The sequence below is a fragment of the Macaca thibetana genome, chromosome 15 (genome assembly GCF_024542745.1).
Source record: "Macaca thibetana thibetana isolate TM-01 chromosome 15, ASM2454274v1, whole genome shotgun sequence".
In the NCBI taxonomy this organism is placed as follows: domain Eukaryota; kingdom Metazoa; phylum Chordata; class Mammalia; order Primates; family Cercopithecidae; genus Macaca; species Macaca thibetana.
Window position 1 is genome coordinate 87,070,083 of NC_065592.1, and position 22,007 is coordinate 87,092,089.

General features: G+C 39.9%; 1 protein-coding gene across 1 annotated transcript in view; it reads left to right on the forward strand.

Annotated features, from left to right (window-relative positions):
• Positions 1 to 21,785, forward strand: part of RORB (RAR related orphan receptor B) — a 196,019-nt gene extending 174,234 nt beyond the window's left edge. The window contains exons 9-10 of the mRNA XM_050761474.1: positions 1,036 to 1,148; positions 14,434 to 21,785. Of these exons, the coding sequence (XP_050617431.1) occupies positions 1,036 to 1,148; positions 14,434 to 14,589 (269 nt within the window). The 3' untranslated portion in view covers positions 14,590 to 21,785. The remainder of the gene's footprint in view (positions 1 to 1,035; positions 1,149 to 14,433) is intronic.
• Positions 21,786 to 22,007: the final 222 nt, after the last annotated feature.

Genomic DNA, 22,007 nt, shown 5'->3' on the forward strand with positions numbered 1-22,007 from the left:
CACTGTTTATTCAGCTCCAAACAGCTTAGGGAAGGGAGAGGGAGGGGAACTTAATGTATTCTGATTGACAATTGTCACTGAAAGCTTTTGTACTCACTTACGTAAGGGTTTGCTTAACTGTTGGCTAGACTTGTCTTCATCCTGTCTAGGGTTACAGAATTGAGTTTCTTACCTGACCTGAACTGTGTTCAGGAAGATCATGTTCGAGTTCTTTTCCATGAGTATTTGTTCGGCATTTGAAGATTTGGAGTGTCTCTTCCATAAAGGTCCAAACTAAGGCACTGGGCTGAATTTTGTCACCACGGTGTATAAATCTTCTAGGAAGGAAGGAAGGAGAGAGTGAAGGAGAGGGGGAGGAGGGAAGGAAAGAAGTGTGGGAGGGAGGGAGAAAAAAAGAGAGGAAGAAAGGAGGGAAGGAAGAAGGAAGGAAAGAAGGGAGAGAGGGTCTGAGGGCAGGGAGAAACAGATAAAGAGAGGGAGGAAGGAAACAAGGGATTATCCTATTCACCATTTAAGAATTCAATATAGGAAAATAGAACTTAGAAGTGAATTTTTGAAACTGATTTATGTTTATGCTATATAAATTCTAACATAGCTTCAGCTTTATATCTGATGAGAAAATAAGCTGAGAAAAGGAAAAGGGATCCTGAACACCAAAAATATTCCTGTGATTTTCTTCACTTCTATAATTCTTCACAAATCGCTAACTTCTACTTTGAAAGAAAACCTAAGCATATGTCCAAAGCAAAGAGTGAGAGATGTAAATTGTCACAGACAATAAGAAACAAAGAAGCAGATCATCTGAACCATTGTGTCCTTTTCTGCAAAGTGATTTCCTGTGTCATAATATCGTGCATTCCTGGCATCATGGTATTGCCTATGAAATACTTATGCTTTATGTAAATAATGACATGTCTTCAGAAGCAACTTAGAACTAAATAATATGAAATGGGTCTGAAGTTTGGCACTTATATATGTGGGTGAAGCAAAATAAAGTTGATGTTCCCTCCACTTATCTACTCTTTCTTTCATCAGACCGAGCCTGGCTTATAGAACCAAGGAAGGTCCAGAAGCTTCAGGAAAAAATTTATTTTGCACTTCAACATGTGATTCAGAAGAATCACCTGGATGATGAGACCTTGGCAAAGGTAGGTCCCCAGATCACAGAGCCACCACAACCAAAAGAGAGCACAGTGAGCAAAAAGGCCTGCTTATAAATCAAGGGAAATTTCTCAGCAGCAGCAATTTCTGAAAGTTACCAAAGACTGCATAAATTTTGAGGTATGCAATTTAAAAGAGAGACTAGTGAATTGTAATAGATTGCAAAAAGCGCTTTCTTGTAGAGGGATGATATTGACAGATCTGAACCCAAGGTGCAGGAAGACAAATCAATGAAACCAAGGGTGTTTTATCAGAAGAACAAACACTCGAAGCAAGGAAACAAGTCTTCAAAATTCATATGTGAAGAAAGAGAGGGCTTTGTGCTGGTTCAGGAGCCAGGTCTTGGACAAAGTTAAAAGTAGGTAGATTTTTATTCAAAATAAGAACCATCAAATGATAAGAATGGTTGCACGGCGGCGGGGCGGGGGGGGACTACTGTGTAAAGCAGTGAGCTCCGTGTCATAGGTCATGTTCTAGTAGGTACTACCTAGTCACTCCTCAGGTATGTTATAAACGACATTCCTACCCAGAGTGCAAGATCAGACTGATGACTTGTAAATTTCCCTGCAACGCTGATCTCTCATGCTGAGAGGTTCTTTCAAAATGAGCAAGTTTCCCTGGAACAAAATTCATGCCACATGCCATCAATTTCTTGATTCAGCTTAATTAAGAATGATCTTTAATTAGAGTACTGAAAAAAAGTGTTTACCAAAGTAAAATAATCCCAAAGGAAAAGGTAATTCTCAATGATTGGTATTCAGCATTATTTTATATCTTAAAGTACCTTTGATTTCTCAAGAACTGAAATTTTTGGGCAGCCAGAATTATCTTAGATTTTAAAGTATCTTTGATTTCTTAAGAACCAGAATATTTTAGAGGGTAAGAAATTAAGACATTGAGCTTATTCTTCGTTAAAGATCATAGGAATCCTACTCTTTATATTTTTATCATTAAAACCTTCCCACTCTGCCCTTGAAGTTCTTTGTTTTAAAAAGGGGGATGGTAAAGACTCTATTTGGAAACACCATCAGATTTTACTTTGCACATACAGAGTACTGCTATAAAAAACCTCCATGAGTTAAATATGCTGCTTCATTATGGCAACATTTTGTTAAAATTAACGCATCACTAGCAAGAACATTTCCACATTATAGAGCAATAGTTCTCTTTGACGTAACTTTTCATTTATTAGGTGGTCAAGGACAAATCACCTACTCTCTGCACCTGTATTCTCCCAGTCAATAGCAGAACTTCAACATGCTTTCTTTCAGATTCACTGGGCAGAAAAGACAATAATGTAAATATATGCGTGTGTCTCTATAGTTGCTTGGTAGCGTATCTGCATAAATACATCTTGTTAATTAATGTGGAGGGACGTTTTCTGCATTTGGGATCTCCTGAAGACTTTTGTCCCCATATTTACCATCCTAAAATTAAAGTCTTGAAAAAACACAAAGTTAGATGAAAATTCTTGCTATTCTGCTTGCTTGGGAGAATTGTGTGCTTGTATGAAAACCATGGTCTCATCATCTAGAAAATGAAGATTACCATTTCTTCTCCTGTACAGATGTGCTGTGATGTTCAAATGAGATTCTAGCACGTTGTGAAATGGTGATTATTACTCCCCTAGGAGGGTAAAATGTTTGTGCTTCACCACTTTCTACCTCCCACTGTCCTGGTTATGATTTGAGGTATGTGAGGTAGGAAGAAGACAGAAATTGAAGAACAAAAGATATTTGAAGGCAAGAAAGAAAATTATGTCAGCTGTAGATCAGATTAACTTCCCTTTCTCCATCTTTATTTGGAAAAGTACACAATTCGGTTCTTTTCTTATAGACAGGTAATGTTGCAAAGTTGAAAAAGCATTGGAAGAGGATTATTTCTTGGATAAAATTGGCTAGAACCAGGTGACAAAGCATTGCTTCTGTAGGCCACATGCAGATATTGGGTCTTTGTGTGGCTCCTTTCTTGCAACAGTTATCATTTCAACAGGGTGTTATCTGAACGAATGCGGACTGACCGTGAAATTGAATGAGAACTGAATTTTCATTTATCGCAGGTCTGATCTTTGTGGCTTCCGATAAGTCACTGCATTTGTCTAAGTCTCAAATGTCCATTATCAAATGCTGGAGGGTTAGGAATAGGGAGTGAGCCCTGTTAGCTCCTGGCTGCTTTAACACTCTGGATAAATGTACCATCACTGTCTAGGATGCCCTCTCAACAAATTCCCAAAAAGGAATATTTTATTTAAATGAGAGAGAAACTGTTTCATCCCACCACAGATTCTTCTTATCTTTTCAGAAAGGCTCCTTATGCCATCGTAGTCATGGAGCTCTTCCGCCTTCCACAATACCTCTAAAACAGGGCCATTCTTAATATTTGTTATTCATAGATCCCTTGGGGACTCCAGTGAATGTTGTGAAACCTGTCTCTAAAAAAATGCACATGTGCCCAAAATGTTGTGTTGAAATCCAGGGGCTCCAGTGAAATCTCCAGTAGGTAGAGGGTACATCTGCCTTCTGTGACGTGTGCACAGATTATTTCTACCACTGACGTATTCAACCCTGAATAGGTGTTAACAGACACCAGGTTAGAGGTACAGGGCTCATCCACAATCACTGAACTGCATCCTGCAAGAGCACACCTTCCAACACACTTTCCACATGCCTTCTTCCTGAAATTAAAGTTCAGGTAGCAGTGCCTTCTACTGTGGGCCCAACTTTAACCTTAGAAGGTTTGAAAACGTGCGGATTATGTATCCTAATATTAACTAGAAGATTTCAATCCCCATGTGTTAACCTGTATTTTGGTTTGGGGAAAAGAGAGAGTTGATTAGGGGGAAAAAAAAACCCTATTAAAGAATCTAGTTTCTCCTCCTTATCAGCATAATTATGGTACATAGCATATTTATAATAAACCATCAAAGCCACTTGCTAGCTGAGTGTCCCTGGACATGTGACTAAAGATATACCCAATATATGGCTATTTTGAGAACTAGATGAGATAAAATGTAAGCAAGCTGCCCAGTCCATAATGGGTCATATGTAAGTGCTGTTGCTGTGTGGTAGCTGTTGTTGTTGACAGAAAAAAGTATTATTTCACAGAGAAATTTTTATCTAAGAGATGGCATATTTGAGCTAATCACTGATAGATGAAAATTATTGCAAAAGATGGAAGTTGGGAGGTTGGAGAAGTGCAGGATGACATTCCAAGTGATGGGGGCAATGGCATGGAGGTAGGAAAGCATAAGGTATATTCAGTCTATAAATAATAGATTTGGCTGGATCTTGGATTTGAGAAGCCAGGAAATGAGATAACACTGGTCACTTTCACTAAAGCTCATGGAAAAAAAAAAAACATATATATATATATAAAAAATAAATATACATATATATTTTTAATCCCCATATGACTAGAGGAGGCAGCCCATCTGTTCTCTGGGCTTCACTTTTCTTGTCTGGGAAATGAGTAGGTTGGGCTGCACGGTCTTTAAGGTCTCTTCAGTATTAGCTTCTTTGACTCCCTAAAGAGACAAACAAAGGTTCTTCCTGACATCTTGTGCTGCCTTCCAACGTCCAGTCCAGTGGGATTGTTTTAAGGACTCTTTTGATATTTTCCTGTTATAATAAGTGAAGGAAAAAGACTGATTTTGCCAAGTCTTATGGATCCAAATTAGTACTCAGTGCACTATGGTCATTTAGTTGAGAGCAATACTCCAGCCTCAAAGCTGCAAAGCGTCCAGTGTGTGCAAAGTCCAGGTCCAGAGGTCAGCATGCCCGTGAGGCTTCCAGGAAGAGCTCCATGACTTGTGCTTTGGATGTCGCCATGACTCACTTTCGGAGGTTTACTTCCTCAGTGAAGACAGCTGTGGGGATTAGGAACCTGTGATGCTCTTTCCCCACTCAGTTTAGCACAGCAGGACCACTGCCAGTGGTGGAGACAGGGTGAGAGAGAGGGCAGTAAATGTTTGAACTGTAAAGACTGTTGATGCTTCCATTCTAGGGCTTTCTCTATTAAAGTCACTGAGTCTGCCATTCTTGTTGCCCTGACGGGAGGTGCAGAGGGTGGAGGATAAGGAAGGGCCAGTCCAGCTGGGACCAGGCTGTGGCAGTGTGCTCACAGCCAAGGCCAAAGCTTGGATCTGTGGTGTCATGCTCACATCTTGTCCTCAGATGCATGTGTCCAGCCCTTTCCCAAATGCAGCCTCCAGGTCAGGCCCATAGCTGGAGCCTTGCTTAATGTTGGCCTTCCCCGGTCTAGCCCCTCCTTTTGTGCCTCCTGGTTAATTAGAGTCATGAAATATTGTTAGATAGCATATTTATTTTTCCCAGCACTCCTGAAAATAGATACAACACTCCTGGAGGTGTGTTCTTGCCCAAAGCTGTATTGAGAAGTTTGAAAATAGCTAACTTTATAACAACACATATATCCAACAGGAAGGCATAGAGAACTGCTGATATCCCTCAGAGGCAAAGCCCACTCAGCTCACCATATGCAGGCTTGGAGAGAATGTTGCTTTTTATTTTCTCACAACTAACATTCAGCGAGTACCATGCCTTGAATTCACTTCTGAAAACATGTTCAAGTGCCTGTGCCTCACCATGTGCTTTACATGCAAGCTTTCCAGGAATCATGGGCCACACCACACCTCTGGGTGGTTTTAGGCCCATAGCTCTATGCTGATAAATCCTTTCTAATTCTCCTAGGATGTAGAGGAGTCTATAGTTACTTTGCTGAAGTTCACAATCACCCTCTCTCTCTTCCTGTTTCTGGCTGGTCAGAAAGTTATATCCTGTCCCCCGCAGGGCTCTCTCTTTTCCCATTGTTCTTTCTAAGCTCCTGCTAACCATGTAGATGTCCTAACCACACACCTGCATCCACAAGGAATTAGTGTAGTCTAAGGTTATGTCATGTTAATGAAAATGCAGTGGGAATCTAAGGGTAGCCATGGAAAGAGAATGACTTAGAAGAATGACTGAAGCCTGTGCTAACTTTGAACTTTGAAGTTCATCTCCTCAAATAGTTCGCTTGATTCGCTGCCATTGCCACGTGGGCCACAGAGCAGGCAGATCCTCCCTCACACAGCTGAGCCCCAGAGTAAACACTAGGCCTTTCTCTGGGTCCCCCACAGACTGCTAAGAAGCCAGACTTCTCAAAAAGACGTAATCCATACAGGCTACGACATAGAGAGAGGAGATTGGTCTAACTCCGGATAATCAAGTGTACAAAGTCCACCTTTCCCCATCACGCACCCATCCCATTCCAACAAGGTGCAGAAAGACGAGAAAGGGAGGCATTCCCTTGATTTCCTGACTTCTGACCTACTATGCCGTGGCCAGCACTACCTTGGGCATCTACGGTACAAGATTCTCCTTCCTAGGCCTTTAGACTTATATATACTAATTTCAAGAGTTCAGATTTAAAACAGAATGGAAAATATCTCATTCATACTTTTTATGATTCTATGTTGAAATAATAATGTTTTAGGTACTTCAAGTTATATAAAATAGATTACAAAATTAATTTCCACCTGTTCTTTCTTTTAACTTTGTATAATGTGGCTGCTGCAAAGTTTTAGGTTACATCTGTAGTCCACATTTTATTTTTATTGGACATGGCTGATCTAGAATCTCTGAGGTTCAGACAAGAGGGAGATTCACCTGCCTACTCCAGACACATTCTCTTGCTTCCATCATTCTGTCTGAGCAAAATCCTCTTATCCAGGTGAGGAACCTGAGCATTACCTTCAGCTTTCAGGTGAGACACTATCTAGAGTATGCAGCCTTCACTTTGCAGGATATAATGATAGTGTGATATATTAATACAACATCAGAACCACGGCTTTCATACTGCAAAAGAAACATTCACGTGGAAATAGGGCAAAGTAGGAAGTGTTTCTAAAATTCATTTTTATCATTTTTGTTCACTCAGTAAATATTTACTGCAGGTCAAATATGCAAGATAAATAGACATAGATGAGATACAAGTTCACATGCTGTGGAGGAAAAAAATAAGTGCCTCACTGACTACAGTGAAAAGAAATACACGATCAGAATCACATGACTGATAAAAAGAATGGCAAAAGTTGAAAGGAATTGAGCATTTACTTTGGGCCAGGCACTGTGCTGATAGATTCTAAATAGATTAACATTTAATTCTCAAAACTATACTCTCATTAGTTGAAACTTCAGGTGATTACATATCTTGCCTAAGGTTAAGCAGCTTCTAAGTGGGAGAGCCAGAATTTGAACCCAGTTAAGCCGCTTCCAGCACCTGAACTCTTAATGTTTTGGCAGCTACTCCTAAATGTTTGAGAGGCCCAGAGATAGTCTCTTTCCAGCTCAGACCTCTGCACGTTCCCAGGGAGAATTGCAGTAAGCTGAGCTGGGAAAGGTACATGCCAACAGATTCACTAACTTCTTAACTCCTGTGTTTGTTTCTAGCATAAAGATAACAAGACTATATCATCAATATGAGAGAGAAGCTTGTCTTCCTATTATAACAATGATGAATTACTAAAAAAAAAAAAAAAAAAAGCTTAAAAGATGGAAGGCTTAAACAATCCTATTTTGCATGTTAATAATTGAAATTGTACTTGAAAGAAATCATTTCTGGTCACATTGGTAGTGCATTATCATTCAGATTTAGGGAAAACAATCATGTTGATTTGTAGATGGAGTCTATGGACCAGTGATTGAGAGATCAATGAAAACTGCAAAAGATCATTTATAGTGATTTTTATCACTTTCTCACTGAGATCAAAATAGACTTCACTATGATTAATAATGGGATGGGCCAGGCACCATTGCTCATGCCTGTAATCCCAGCATTTGGGAGGCCGAGGTGGACGGATCACCTAAGGTCAGTTCAAGACCAGCCCTGGTCAACACGGTGAAACCACGTTTATCAAAAATATAAAAAATTAGCCTGGCATGGTGGCAGGCGCCTGTAATCCCAGCTACTCAAGAGGCTAAGGCAGGAGAATCGCTTGAACCCACGAAGCAGAGGTGGCAGGGAGCCGAGATCGCGCCACTACACTCCAGCCTGAGAGACAGAACAAGACTCCGTCCCAAAAAACAAAACAAAAAACAAAACAAAACAAAAAACCTGGGTGTTATATTAGAATTCCTAGCAGGTGTGACTAGAGATTTGGGTTCACTTTCATCTTGAACAGCATAGTCTGTCTAATCAGCACTCGAGGAGCCCTTACCCAGACAATGTGACTCGTGGTCTTAGTCTCCCCATTTGCATTTCTATTTGGTCAGGACTTTGTTTTATATTTCGAAATGTCTATACTTTAAAAAAGTATAACACACATAGGGAAAAGTTCCCAAGTCGTAAGTACATACCTTAGTGAATTATCACAAAGTTAGCATACCCGTGTGACCACTGCCGAGGTATAAAACTGGCATCCCCAAAGCCTCCCTCACGCTTCCTCCCAACAGTAAATATACTTTAAACGAATGCAAGAATAGGCAAAATTATAGAAAACAGTTCAACAGATCCCCCAAGTTTTTAAATTTCAAATCTAGACTGAAGAAAGCCAGCTCTCTCCTGGGATAGTTTTCTGTTTGAACCTGCATTTATTATGAATAGGTACTACGTGCCAGGTGCAAGGAGACAGTGGTGAATAACACATGGCAGGTTTCCTTGAGGAACTCCACTGATAAGCCAGATTATTTCAATGTATTTTAACTGTTTATGGTTTGCTGGCATATACTAATGGTACAACATCCAGAAATTCCAAGGGTTGTCCATCAGATTAATGGCCCGTAAATGAGAAGAAAGCTTTTGATATTACTCCTCATTCATCAAATTGCAAGTTGATGTATTCATTAAGACTCTTTGGCCTGTAAGCCCAGCACTTTGGGAGGCTGAGGTGGGTGGATCACAAGGTCAAGAGATAGAGACCATCCTGGCCAACATGGTGAAACCCCATCTCTATGAAAAATACAAAAAGTAGCCTGGCGTGGTGGTAGGCACCTGTAGTCCCAGCTACTCGGGAAGCTGAGGCAGGAGAATTGCTTGAACCCGGGAGGTAGAAGTTGCAGTGAGTCGAGATCACACCACTGTATTCCAGCCTGTCAACAGAGCAAGACTCTGTCAAAAAAAAAAAAAAAAAAAAAAAAGACTCTGGTTACAAGAGGAACCAACTCCAACTAGGTTAAGCAAAAGTATAAAAAATAAAAATAAAACAAATAATGAAGCAATATCTCACAGAACCCAAGGTTTAAAATGCAGCCATCAATCAGGAAAGTACTGGAATGATGAATTGGGAAGCCTTCCAAATTATTCATCTTACACACTCATCTCTCCATAGGTATCTACTTCATTCTTCTCCCTCTCTGAGTACCAGTTTTCTGTGCCTCCCTGGTTCACGTGATGAAATATGGCTAGTTCTTTGCTCCTTAGGTTACGGGTAGTTTCTGCTACAATTAGACAGCAGCTTGCTGACTCTCAGTCTGATTTCCTATTCCAGCCCCAGCTGAGTCAAGTGTCCACTTCCACTTTGGTCAGCCATGCCCAGGGTAGAAAGTACAGGCACTGCCACACAGATGCTAAGGATGGAGTCAGGATGGTGGGGGCAGGGCTTAGGACCTGGAAAGATATCTCAAGTTTAATGTTATAATTCGAATCCAACTAGATTTGGCTCAACAAAAACCAAAAACAAAAAAGAAAAAGAAACAAAGAAAAGAAAATCAAATGGACATGTGGAATTGCTGTGTTCAGCTTCACTTTATGTGTCCTGTTTTCATTAGTGCTCCTGAAGCTTCTTCCAATTTGATCAAACCATTGCTGGCTTCCTGGTTTAGGCTGGAGGGCACGTGGTGGCCTGGAAGCCCGCATGAACAAGATCACTAGTTTTACCCTCTGCATGTTCCATTTTTCTAACATCAAACGTACCAGTTACAAAATTGTGAATTTTTTCATAAAACCGCCCTCTGGAGAGAAGCATAGGATTATTATCTCTTCTCAAACAGCTGCTTTTTCTTCTTGTAGACCCCTGTAGGTCGAAGCTAAAGCTCCCTTCTCATAAGAAATGCTTGTCATAAGAAAGAGATGGGTGTGAAAATGCCTTTTGATAGACCCTCTGTCTACTTCTGCTATGGGGATTATTTAAACATGAAGGAATTTCACGATGATTTCAAATTGACTACCCCCTCCATCTCCAAGTGCTTCTGGATCACTTCCCCAGCTGTTTAAAAAGTTGTTGAGCTATTAACTGCTGTGGAGGCTGCTCTGAGCTCCCTTTGAAATGGGGGTCCCCTGGCTGCAGTGCATAATATTAATGAGCAGTAAGTGATTGCCTGCTGCTCTCTACACCAGGTTCTTCTGGGCTCTGACAAGTGCTGCTGCCGCCTCCGCATGGCCTCCTGGCCCACCATGCCTCAGAGTGATGGATGCCCCTGTCGGCACTTCTGTTTCCACGGCCGACTGGGTGCCTTGCAGTCAGCCTATTCCGAGAGCACGGACGCTGGGAGAGCTCTTTGCCTTCTCGGTGCTGTTTGCTGAAGCGGTCTGGGTGCTCTTTAACAGAAAGCAATTCCCACCATCCGGCCCATTCTACAGATGAGCAACAGGAACTAGATCCAAATTGCATAAAAGAAGGCAGAACTGGGTCCTGAACCAGACTCTTAAATCCCAGTTTTCTTCCAGGAAAGGAGGAAGAGTCCATATTAACATCCCAAAACCAGACACGTAATTAAATATTTCCAGGGCAAATGAGCAACTATAAAAGAGTTTCAGTCATCCTCTTATACATTTCATGTCCCACACCACCCTGTCACTAAAGGAGCCAAAAAATGCTTCAAGAATTGTTATACATAGGATTCTACATTGTGAGTCACAGTTAGTAAAATAAGCAACTTACTTGAATTGCTATAAGAGAATGAAAAATCAATATGATTTTGCTTTTTCATTTCAATAAACGTCAATGGCTGACTTTGCCATGCATTAACTTTTGGTTAATGACTCCACTTTTGGAGTTTGGTTCAGAGCTAAGCTGGCTTCCTGCCCTCCATGTCCTTTGACTGAAAAGCATGGCCTTGACTCTTCCTCTCCTGAAAGGAAGAGAGAGATCTCAGACTGTGGGAGTGGAAGCATGACAGCTACCACATAGATCACCACTGTGTGTCAGGAACCACTATAAAAAAATTTTTGTTGACTCACTTAATCCTCACAACCTCCCTCTGAGGCAGGGACTGTTATAATCGCCATCTGATGGATAAGAAAGCCAAGAGGTTAAGTGACTTGCCAGAGATCACATAGCTGTAAAGGACAGAAATAGGATTCAAACCCAGGCAGCCCAACTCCAAAGCCCATGTTCTTTATCAACAGACTAATCCTCTCTATGTAGTATTTGTGTATCACAGGGAACTCAGAAATTGCATTACTTGACCCCCACCAAACTAATAGCTCTAAGCATATGGAACCTTCCCTCTCTACATGTGAGAACTTCCATGTCTGCCTCCTGGAAAACCAGCTAATTCTACACATAGTTCATAGGACTGTTTCAAATTCAATGTATAATTTACTTTTTAAAAATTTTTTAAGGTACAAAGTCTTGCTATGTTGGCCAGGTTGGTCTCGAACTCCTGGCTTCAAGCTATCTTCTTGCTCCTGCCTCCTGAGTAGTTGGGATTACAGAACTGGGCCACTGTGCCTGGCTCAACTTTTCAATTTTGAAAACCAGTTGTAAATTTATAAAATTTGAACCCCGGAAGCCGTGTTTTTCAAAGTCGATCCCATGAATGAACCCACTGCATCGGTGTCTGCAGGGAATGTTTGTTCCAAACATGGAGTCTGAGCTTCACCCAAACTCACTGCAACTGAATCCTCCAGGAGTAGGTCCCAGTAATCTGCATTTTTAAGAACTCCTCAGTCACTCTTATTGACAAGATTGACAATAATTATAGAGTTGCGTCTGGAAGTTTCAGGAGCTCTGCACATCATCAATTCAACTGCAGATGATTGTAGAAAGCGTTCAAAGCCACTCTGCATTCAACAGCTATTTCAGGGAGAATTACAATGTACAAGAACTGTTCCTAAATTCTTGTAGTCTCCTTCTGTGTGAGCCAGCTGGTTAAGAGAGTTTGAATAATTTCCCAAGCGACTCTAGTTAAGTGGACACTTGAACACTGTGTACCTATGAAAATATAGAAAAGACACAGTTTTCCACCCTGGACCCAAAGTGAGCCTTTCAGAATGGGACTCTGAATCATCTTTCTTTTTTGCTTAAAACCCTCTCAGAGAACATAACGTGAACTATGAGGGCTTACATAATCTGGCCATGCACACCTCTCTGGCATTACCTCACCCACTGCTCCAGCGACCCTGAACTGCCTTCGGTTCTTCCAGAGTGCCAAGTGCTACAGCATCTTTGCGCGTGATCCTAGGGCATGTTATGTATGTACCCTCTGCCCCAGTTCCTAATTAGCTCTCTCACTCTTCCATCAGAAGCTCATGACAGCTTCAATGTCACTTTCTCAGAGCAGCCTTCCCGGGCCTGCCACAAGTCAGAGCACCTTCTTCCATCCCACTTTTCCTCCCGCTATTCTTCCTTGGCACTCACCGCAGTTTTTCAGTCTGCTTTTGACCGTGTGGTAAACTTATTTCATCAGTCTCATCAAGTAGACTGGAAACAAGAGTCATAGTGTTTTGTGCATTCTAGTGTTTAGCCAAGGTGCCTGCTACCTATTAGGCATGCAATTCCTTGTGGTTTATCAAGAATGAAAAAAAAATTCATAATGTTGGAGATAAAGTTTTGATTCTCAGTCTAAAATTTAGCATCCATTCTATTGACAAAGATTCCTCATTTTTCATGTCTATCCCCGTCTTTAAATAGCAGTGGAGATGGTCAAGATTGGAAAGTCTGAACTCTAAACTTCTTTACATGTTCTAGATCCCTTTACTGAATGAGCCAACAGCCCTCATCCTGATGCTGTTTTTAAATTGCTCCTAGTATGGTTATATAGTCATTAATTGTTAAAAGGAAAGTTAATGAAAGAGTGGAGGTTACTGATTTTTAAAAACCACAAGGCAACTAATTATCTATTTCCTCTTTTATTTCAAAGGCTAAAATGGATTCTTGTCATTGAACAGGGTAGGGAATATGATGATGAGCCTAACTGGTGACGAGAATAGGTTTTGTTTAATTGTATTTTTCATCACTTTCGAGTGTGTCTTTAGTCAGCTATATGAGCTATCATGCTTACCTTTTATAAGAGTGTTCTCTACACAAGAACATTTCTCTCACAATAATTTAATCACAGTGACTTTTGTTTAAGCTAATTTTGACACAAAAGTGATGGATTCGAAGTGTTCCTAAACTATAAGTGTGTTAAAAGCTGGAATTGTTCATCTCCTAAGACCCACACAGCATTTAAATTATTATTAAACACTGTCTTCTGGGTATCTTAACCCCAAAAAATTACATCTTACATGATACGTATATCAAAACCTAACAAGTATAAGTGGATATCCTTCCACTCATTTTTAGAACACCTTCCTAAGGAAGCTGAGTGCCAGTGACCTCCCAAATTCTCCATGTGTTTCATATTATGCATTACAGTGGAAATGGATTAGAGAGCCACTATACAAGTGGGCTAGTGAGCTTGATAGCCAAGCAGTCCAGATTATTATAGATTACACCTCATACAGTTTGGTTGTATATCCCTAAATATTATCATCTTCCAAAGCTACAAATTCATGTCGCGAAAATCTATGGGAAATTACGGGTGATAATAGTGTTCACTAACAATTACACTTCACATCTCCAGTGTTCTTAACACTTTTATAGGAATTACCTCCCTCAGTCCACACAACAACCCAATGAAGTAGGTACTGTTAGTAAGCCCATTTTATGAATGAGAAAACTGAGACACAGACAAAGTGACAGCTACGCCATTACTAAGCTCTTTTGGAACTCAGGTAGCCTGCCTACAGAGCACCCACTTGTAACTATTAAACTGGAAAACTATTAACTAGAAAACCTCTCATAAATACTCATTTAAGAGCAATGAATCAGGGATCTTGGTCCTGTTTTCTTGCTTGCTTCCTTACTCTTTATTTTTCCATTAGGAGATGGAGTGGCGAGGGGCAGGGAGTACATTTTATTTTGTTTTGTTCTAAGAGAAAAAGCTGAAAGTGAGCCTTCTTTCTTTCTGAACATCTTTTTCCAAAGCCGTTTACCTTCATCTGGGGCCAGAAAGGACACTGATTCCACTAATGAGCTTCCCTCTCTATCTCCCTCTCTGTCTCTCCGTTCTGCAGTTAATAGCCAAGATACCAACCATCACGGCAGTTTGCAACTTGCACGGGGAGAAGCTGCAGGTATTTAAGCAATCTCATCCAGAGATAGTGAATACACTGTTTCCTCCGTTATACAAGGAGCTCTTTAATCCTGACTGTGCCACCGGCTGCAAATGAAGGGGACAAGAGAACTGTCTCATAGTCATGGAATGCATCACCATTAAGACAAAAGCAATGTGTTCATGAAGACTTAAGAAAAATGTCACTACTGCAACATTAGGAATGTCCTGCACTTAATAGAATTATTTTTCACCGCTACAGTTTGAAGAATGTAAATATGCACCTGAGTGGGGCTCTTTTATTTGTTTGTTTGTTTTTGAAATGACCATAAATATACAAATATAGGACACTGGGTGTTATCCTTTTTTTAATTTTATTCGGGTATGTTTTGGGAGACAACTGTTTATAGAATTTTATTGTAGATATATACAAGAAAAGAGCGGTACTTTACATGATTACTTTTCCTGTTGATTGTTCAAATATAATTTAAGAAAATTCCACTAAATAGGCTTACCTATTTCTATGTTTTTAGGTAGTTGATGCATGTGTAAATTTGTAGCTGTCTTGGAAAGTACTGTGCATGTATGTAATAAGTATATAATATGTGAGAATATTATATATGACTATTACTTATACATGCACATGCACTGTGGCTTAAATACCATACCTACTAGCAATGGAGGTTCAGTCAGGCTCTCTTCTACGATTTACCTTCTGTGTTATATGTTACCTTTATGTTAGACAATCAGGATTTTGTTTTCCCAGACAGAGTTTTCATCTATAGTCAATGGCAGGACGGTACGAACTCAGAAATAAGTCTACAAAGGAATCAACATAATGTGTGGCCTCTGTATACAAACTCTATTTCTGTCAGTGACATCAAAGCCTTGTCAAGATGGTACATATTGGGAAGGGGGCAGTATATGGAGCCATTTTCCTGTTTCAAGAATTAGGCCACAGATAATATTGCAAGGTCCAAGACTTTTTTGACCAAACAGTAGGTATTTTCTATTTTTCACCAGAACACACTTTTTTTGTTTGGATTTCCAGTTGTGAAGGAAGCTTGATTTCAGTGCTTATTGTGTCTTCAACTGAAAACTACAATCCGTGGATTATGACTACCAGCAATTTTTTCTAGAAACATTAAAAGAATAAATCAGAACCCAGGGCAACAATGCCATTTCATGTAAACATTTTCTCTCTCACCATGTTTTGGCAAGAAAAGATAGAAAGAGAAGACCTAAAGTAAAGAAGTAATCTTTATATTCCTTCTCTTTAATACCTTTATTAGGAAAAGTGGCAATAAAGGAGGAGGCGTATTATAAAATGCTATAATATAAAAATGTAGCAAAAACTCGACAGATTAGAAAAAAAAGATCTGTGTTATTCTGGAGATCTAATGTACCCCAAAGGCAAAACTAATTCCTATGCAGTTTACAATTATATCATCCATTTACCCTAGAATTTTTTTTTTTTAGCAATTTTTAGAAGTAAAGAATACAAGGATGACATTGGGATCGGAGATTTTAGACTTCCTTGTACAAATTCTCACTTCTCCACCTGTTCACCAATGACATTAATCATAAGAAAAGCATATATTCTAAGAAATTTGTTCTGCCTGTGTCCTGGAGACCTATACCTTTGGTATTTTCTGATTCAAAATAAAACTTTAAAAAAAAAAAAAAAAAAAAACTAGGAGAGAAGTTTGTGTATAAGACAATGACAATTATGGTCTCCTGTAAGCATATCCCAGCCACCAACTCCTAAAGAACTGCCCTTTTCTCCTTGCTAAACACACACACACACCTGCTTTGTAAAGTTTCCATCAGTGGAAACTTTGATTATTATTTTTTTTAATCTCTGTGCTCTCCTGAAGTTCATGGTTGAGCAGCATCTCCAAGATACTACAGAACTCTTGATTGATGATCAAAACAGTAGTGTCGCCTTTTCCTTTTAGAAAATGGAACATTTTCTCACCTCATGATTGATGAATTCTAAACCAATGGGGAAAAACAAAAAGGCTTTAAAATAATGAATCTGTTTCTCAACTACTGTTATATTCAATTAATTTAACTACATTGAACCAAATTACCTTTGGTTCTAAGAAGACAGCTGTAGACTGCTTATTATGCTGCTACAGGGACTCAATTCTTTTTGGTGTAAATGTCACTCCTGCTAGCTCTTTGTATAAAGAATTAATTCCCAGAGTCATATTTCCTTCTAATGGAAAGATTACTCTACTGATTGCTAGGAAAACAGGGTAATGGAAGGCACTCAATTAAACCAAGCCATTTCCAAATGCAATGTATGTTTTATGATTGGCTTGTGATAGGCGATGCTTCATGTGTCTACTTGGTGTTTCCCTTTGAGCTTTGAACTTATGTCAAACTTTGTTTTCATTGTTCTGTTGGCCTGGTGTTTTCCATTGTCAGCCTGTAATTCCTGCTCAGTTGCAGAGGGAATTATTTATTTCCTCCAATTTACCTTAGAGGATTTAAATTGGCTCAATTGATGAAGTGGCTCAGAATTTTTTCCTCCCTTTTCCCATGGGTGATATAGGAAAAAGATTGTTCCCCACATTTACCTTGGGAGGTACTGCTTTTGAATTTGTGTTGTTTCCACTAGTGTAAGCATTTCATTGGGACAGCATGGACCTTTTGAAGCTGGGAGGAAGGAAACAGAGCTAGCATCTGAACCAGAACAAAACAATGGCAACCAGGATGTACTCAGCCCACTTAGTTGAGAGAAGAGATCTCTAGTTTGGGTTACAGTTGCCCAACCTTCCCTTAAAAGAGAATCCAGTCATGTTTTCAATGGTAAAAAGCCTTAAAAAGCTGCCCTTCGAAGATCTCCTATGACTGTATGTCAAGGTATTTTGTACCTACAATCCCAGAACTTTGTTCCTTCCCCATGAGGACTAACAACTGTTCACAATACTCATGATCAAGTGTGCACTGGAAGAAAAAAATCCACAATCTGGGCTTCTCACTTCGTGCTTCATAAATGACAATCACTGCTCGATGCAGATGTTGCACTGTGTCCACTCAGGGATGTTTCATTAAAAAAAAAAAATACATCAAGAAGGAGGAAAAAATTAAAAACGGGAAAATGACAACAAAACGTGAATGGCATACATTAACTATGCCGCTGAGAGCACCTCTCTGACAAGGCTTTCAGGCCAACAAGCAGTAACTTCATGTCATAAACTGGACTGAATTATTTGGACTTGCTGAAAAGTTGCATCCAAGTAAGGACAACTTGGTCTCATTTTTTAAACTCCGCTAAGAGCCAAATAATCTAGCTGTCCCATTCCGAGGAATTTTTATCTCCCTGCAAATCCAAACTTTTCTATACAAATCCTGAACAAGGAAATTACAGAAATCTAACTGGCATTAGATAAAATGGACAAGGGAGGTGAAACTAGGTGAATTCAAACTTCAGTGTATTTGTGGTCCATAAAAAAAAAAGGGAAATTTTGGAGGGAAAATATAACAGGAAAGGATTCCAAATCTGGGTTGACACCCACATATACCTGTACTGTCCATGACTCAGCTAATCTTTGTGCCCCTTGTTCTGTGGCTCCTTTTCTGTTTTGAGACAGATCTTGTTCAACATGTTGCTCAGGCTGCAGTGCAGTGGCATGAGATCTCGGCTCACTGCAACCTCTGCCTCCTGGGTTCAAGTGATTCTCCTGCCTCAGCCTCCCGAATAACTGGGATTACAGGCACATGCCCCTACACCCGGCTAATTTTTGTATTTTTAGTAGAGATGGGGTTTCACCATGTTGGCCAGGCTGATCTTGAACTCCTGACCTCAAGTGATCCACCCACCTTGGCCTCCCAAAGTGCTAGGATTACAGGCATGAGCCACCCCGCCCTGCCTTCGGTGGCTCTTTTATCCCCCAAAGACTGAAAGCTGAAGGTGGAGATGTTCTCCACAAACATACCCTGTCTGAATTTCCCTTGTTTTAGCACTGCGTTCAGGGCTCTGGACTAAAGTACCTCGGAGTAGGTAAAATCAGAGACTATAACGATCTCCTGAGTGATTAGATTTCTTTGGTAGATTCTAAGAGATCTTAAATCATCATAAACTCTGCATATTAACAAGAGGTCCCAGGGAGGTGTCAGTACATTTCCTATCGTAGCTGCCTTGTTCAAAGCGTAACTTCACAGCAGTCAAGTTAAACTGTTTGTAGAAAACCACAGAGATCAACTCATGCTCACTCTCTACAATGCAATGTGTCCCAGGCTTGAAGGCAAAAAACAAGTCTTGGGTCCCAAGGACAACCTAAAACTTACCAGCTTTTTTCAAAAACAGCAATCAGATGCAAATAATGGCAGTGTTGTTCTATGTTCTTTGTTTCCGTTCATTATAGAAGCAAGGAAAAAGTCTACTTCTATTGGAAATTAGAAGAAATAATTTCTTCCTGACTCTTTTTTTTTTTTTTCTATAAACTTTTATTTCCAAGGAAGCTGCTACAATTGACAGTCAATTCAGGCCATGGATGTCTGTGCCCTGACAGAAGCACTGTCCAACAGAACAGCAATAATTTTAAAGTGTGCTTCTGTAGTGAAACTCTGCACAAAGTCCCCTGCATAAAGAAGAGGGGAAAGCCTACCATCTGCTTTAGACGAAGTGCTATTTCATGTTCTGTTTCCAACTGCCAGTATAAGCAGCAACTAGAGTAAAGACCTGATGTGGGAAACTATGGGGGTCTTTCAAAAAAAAAAAAAAAAAAAGCTGACACTCTATTCATTTTTGGCTCTCAGGACCAGAGGGTACAGGGTAGAGGGTAGTTTACCATTTAAAGCAGGGGCTGAAAATTCTAAAGCCTAAAAGGGCCGGGGGGCTTAATGCAAATGGGTGAAGCAGCCCAGTGACAAGCTGGCCAGGAAATGCCCTGTGGAAAAAGGGACATCCACGATTTAGCTGAAGCTGAATGCTGCTAGAGCTTCGGAATTTTATAAAGTCTCTGAAATTATACATAATGGCAGTTGATTCAGAGCTTAGTGCAGACCAAACAAATACATCACTGAGCAGAAGAGGGCCCGTAAATGGTCAGCTTGCAGCCTCTGGTTTAAAGCAACATTGCGTCTGGGACCAGCTCAACAGCAGCAAGTCCGGCCAGATTCAACCCTGGGCGATATTAGAACGATATTAGTTTTGGAAGGAGGGGATGGAGATCTTCCCCTTCTGATACCTATTTTGTTTTCATATGTGATTGTCACAACTAGAGGATATAACAGGAGGTCAGTTTACAAAATAGCCAACAGTCTAAAAGTGAAAACAATTCAATTTAGTGATGGCTTCTAAAAGGCACTTCAACTTGTCTTGCCCACACTCCCTTCTTCATAGAGCCAGGGGGCTAGATTTCTTGCCACTTTTTTCTGAAAGGCAAATACGTGACTTTGATTCTTTTGGGTCTCGACGTGTTTCTTTAACTGTGTGATTTCAATATCTGTGACAAGTGTTTCTTTTCCCTTCGTCGTATGTGAAGAATCTATTCTATAGTCGTGATCATGTAGTCCTCCATTGTTTGGAAGTGCAGACCGTGGACCTATGCAGCAGATGGGGGTTTTCTATTTGTGCACTTTTTTCCTAAGCTGCTGAAATTCCTCCGATGTGAATGGGCCATAGCAATCTTTGCCTCCTGCGTGACCATAAGCATGGCCTCCAGTGGATCAGAGAAAGCAGCTCAGTGATTGTTCTCATGGCCAAAAATAAAGCACAAGGGTTACCGGAATTGAATGAGCCCCGCTCAGGGCCGCACGGGGCATCTGCACCCCAGCTGGGCAGCACGATCCTTGTATTCAACTATACTCTTCTGGCGGTGGTTGGTGGCAAGCATTTCGCGTGCCTCTGTCACAACCATACCGTAGACACACATTAGGTATGTCTGGAAAGCTACAAATCCCACATCCAAGCACAGTGCCGTCTGCTTCATCTGATTAACACACACACAAGAAAGAAAAATTACACCCACAGAAAACTGAGTATGTATTGTAGAAATGTAGAGGAAAAATAAAAATATTTTTTCAAATGTAATTACTTTTAATATATGCTTGTGGAAGGTCTAATACAATGTATGCTGTCTCTGTAATTTTTGCTGTAAATAACTGGAGACAGTGAGTACACTGATTTTTCTATGTCTCTGTTTAAGCATAAGACTTTGTAACAATTTTTTTAGAGGGGGAAATCAACAAAGAGCAAATATGTACTTGCTTCCTTTCTGCGTGTTATGTACTTCTCAATTTTTTAATGGAAACTGGTTGTAACAGTTTAAGCATCTTGACGGGTCATTGGTGTTAAGTGTATGCTTCTTTTTGTAATATGACTGAGAAAGGGACAGGGCTGTCAATTAAATCTGCTCCAAAGAGTTTGTATTGAAGATTGGCCTAAGACCTGCAAACTCCATCTCTAACTAGACAATATGAAAAAGGAAAATTTAAAAAAAAGAAAAAGTTGCCTGAGTTAAGTCATCTTTCCTTGTAGCAAATGGCTTTGTCCAAATCCTTTCTGCATGGAATAGCTTAAAGAAAACAAACTCCGCTTTCTGATGAACAAAATATTTTTGTACACATTTATTTCTTATTAATAACCTGAGGTCAGACCACACATTTGCTGAAGCCATAACTGACCTTCACCAAATAAATGTTGTAAAGAACCTGGGGGAGGGTTGGGGAGAGACTGAGAGGGAGGAAAATTCAAGGTGTCATGAGCTATAGCAACACAGGCAGGAGCAAGTTGTTGAAACTGATGCTTTTCCTGCATCCCAAATATGACTTTAAAAGGCTAGTATTTTATGATGATCGATTTATAATAATAAAAAGATATTTAGATTTAAATGAGACATTCCAATATTTTTGAAATCCCTGACAATGCTTCCTTGCTTTTAGGATTGAGAGAAATGATTTTCATATACTTCCAACGTTCAGAGATTTAATGTTTTCACCTCAGCTCCAGCCTACACTTGTAAAGTCAAGAGCGACTCTAAGTCCTGTGAAACCTTGGGCTGCCTGGGGCTTGGCTGTGCCCATTAACCTACTGCGCCTGGGGGGCAGCATGGGAGGGGTACAGTTTGCATCTCATTAGCATGCACACCACTGTTGGCAATGCATAAAAGTTGTGTTGCCACAAGTATGTAAAATAAAAATATTCATTCTAAAAAGCATAATAATTCTACTTTTTTAAAACAATAATGTCTCTTATAGTCACCATTGATTTTTCTGGAGTTTAATTACATTATTACCATGTATTCTTATTGGCCTGTAGAGGCAAAAGGCAAATCACAAATAAACCCAGTGACATATATAGTTTTAAAATCTACAATTTTCTGATCTCTCTCTCCTTGTTTAATATATAAGCCCTAATTTCTGTGTATGTGAGTAAAACTGCAGCCTGAGTCATTTAGGAAGTAAGCATTGAGTTTTTTTAATTATAAATATACTAGAATAAAACAGCACTCCCTAACAATTAAAAAAGAGTTTTATATTACTTTAGAATGTAATAGGTTTTTGTCCTTATTTTATGTCCTG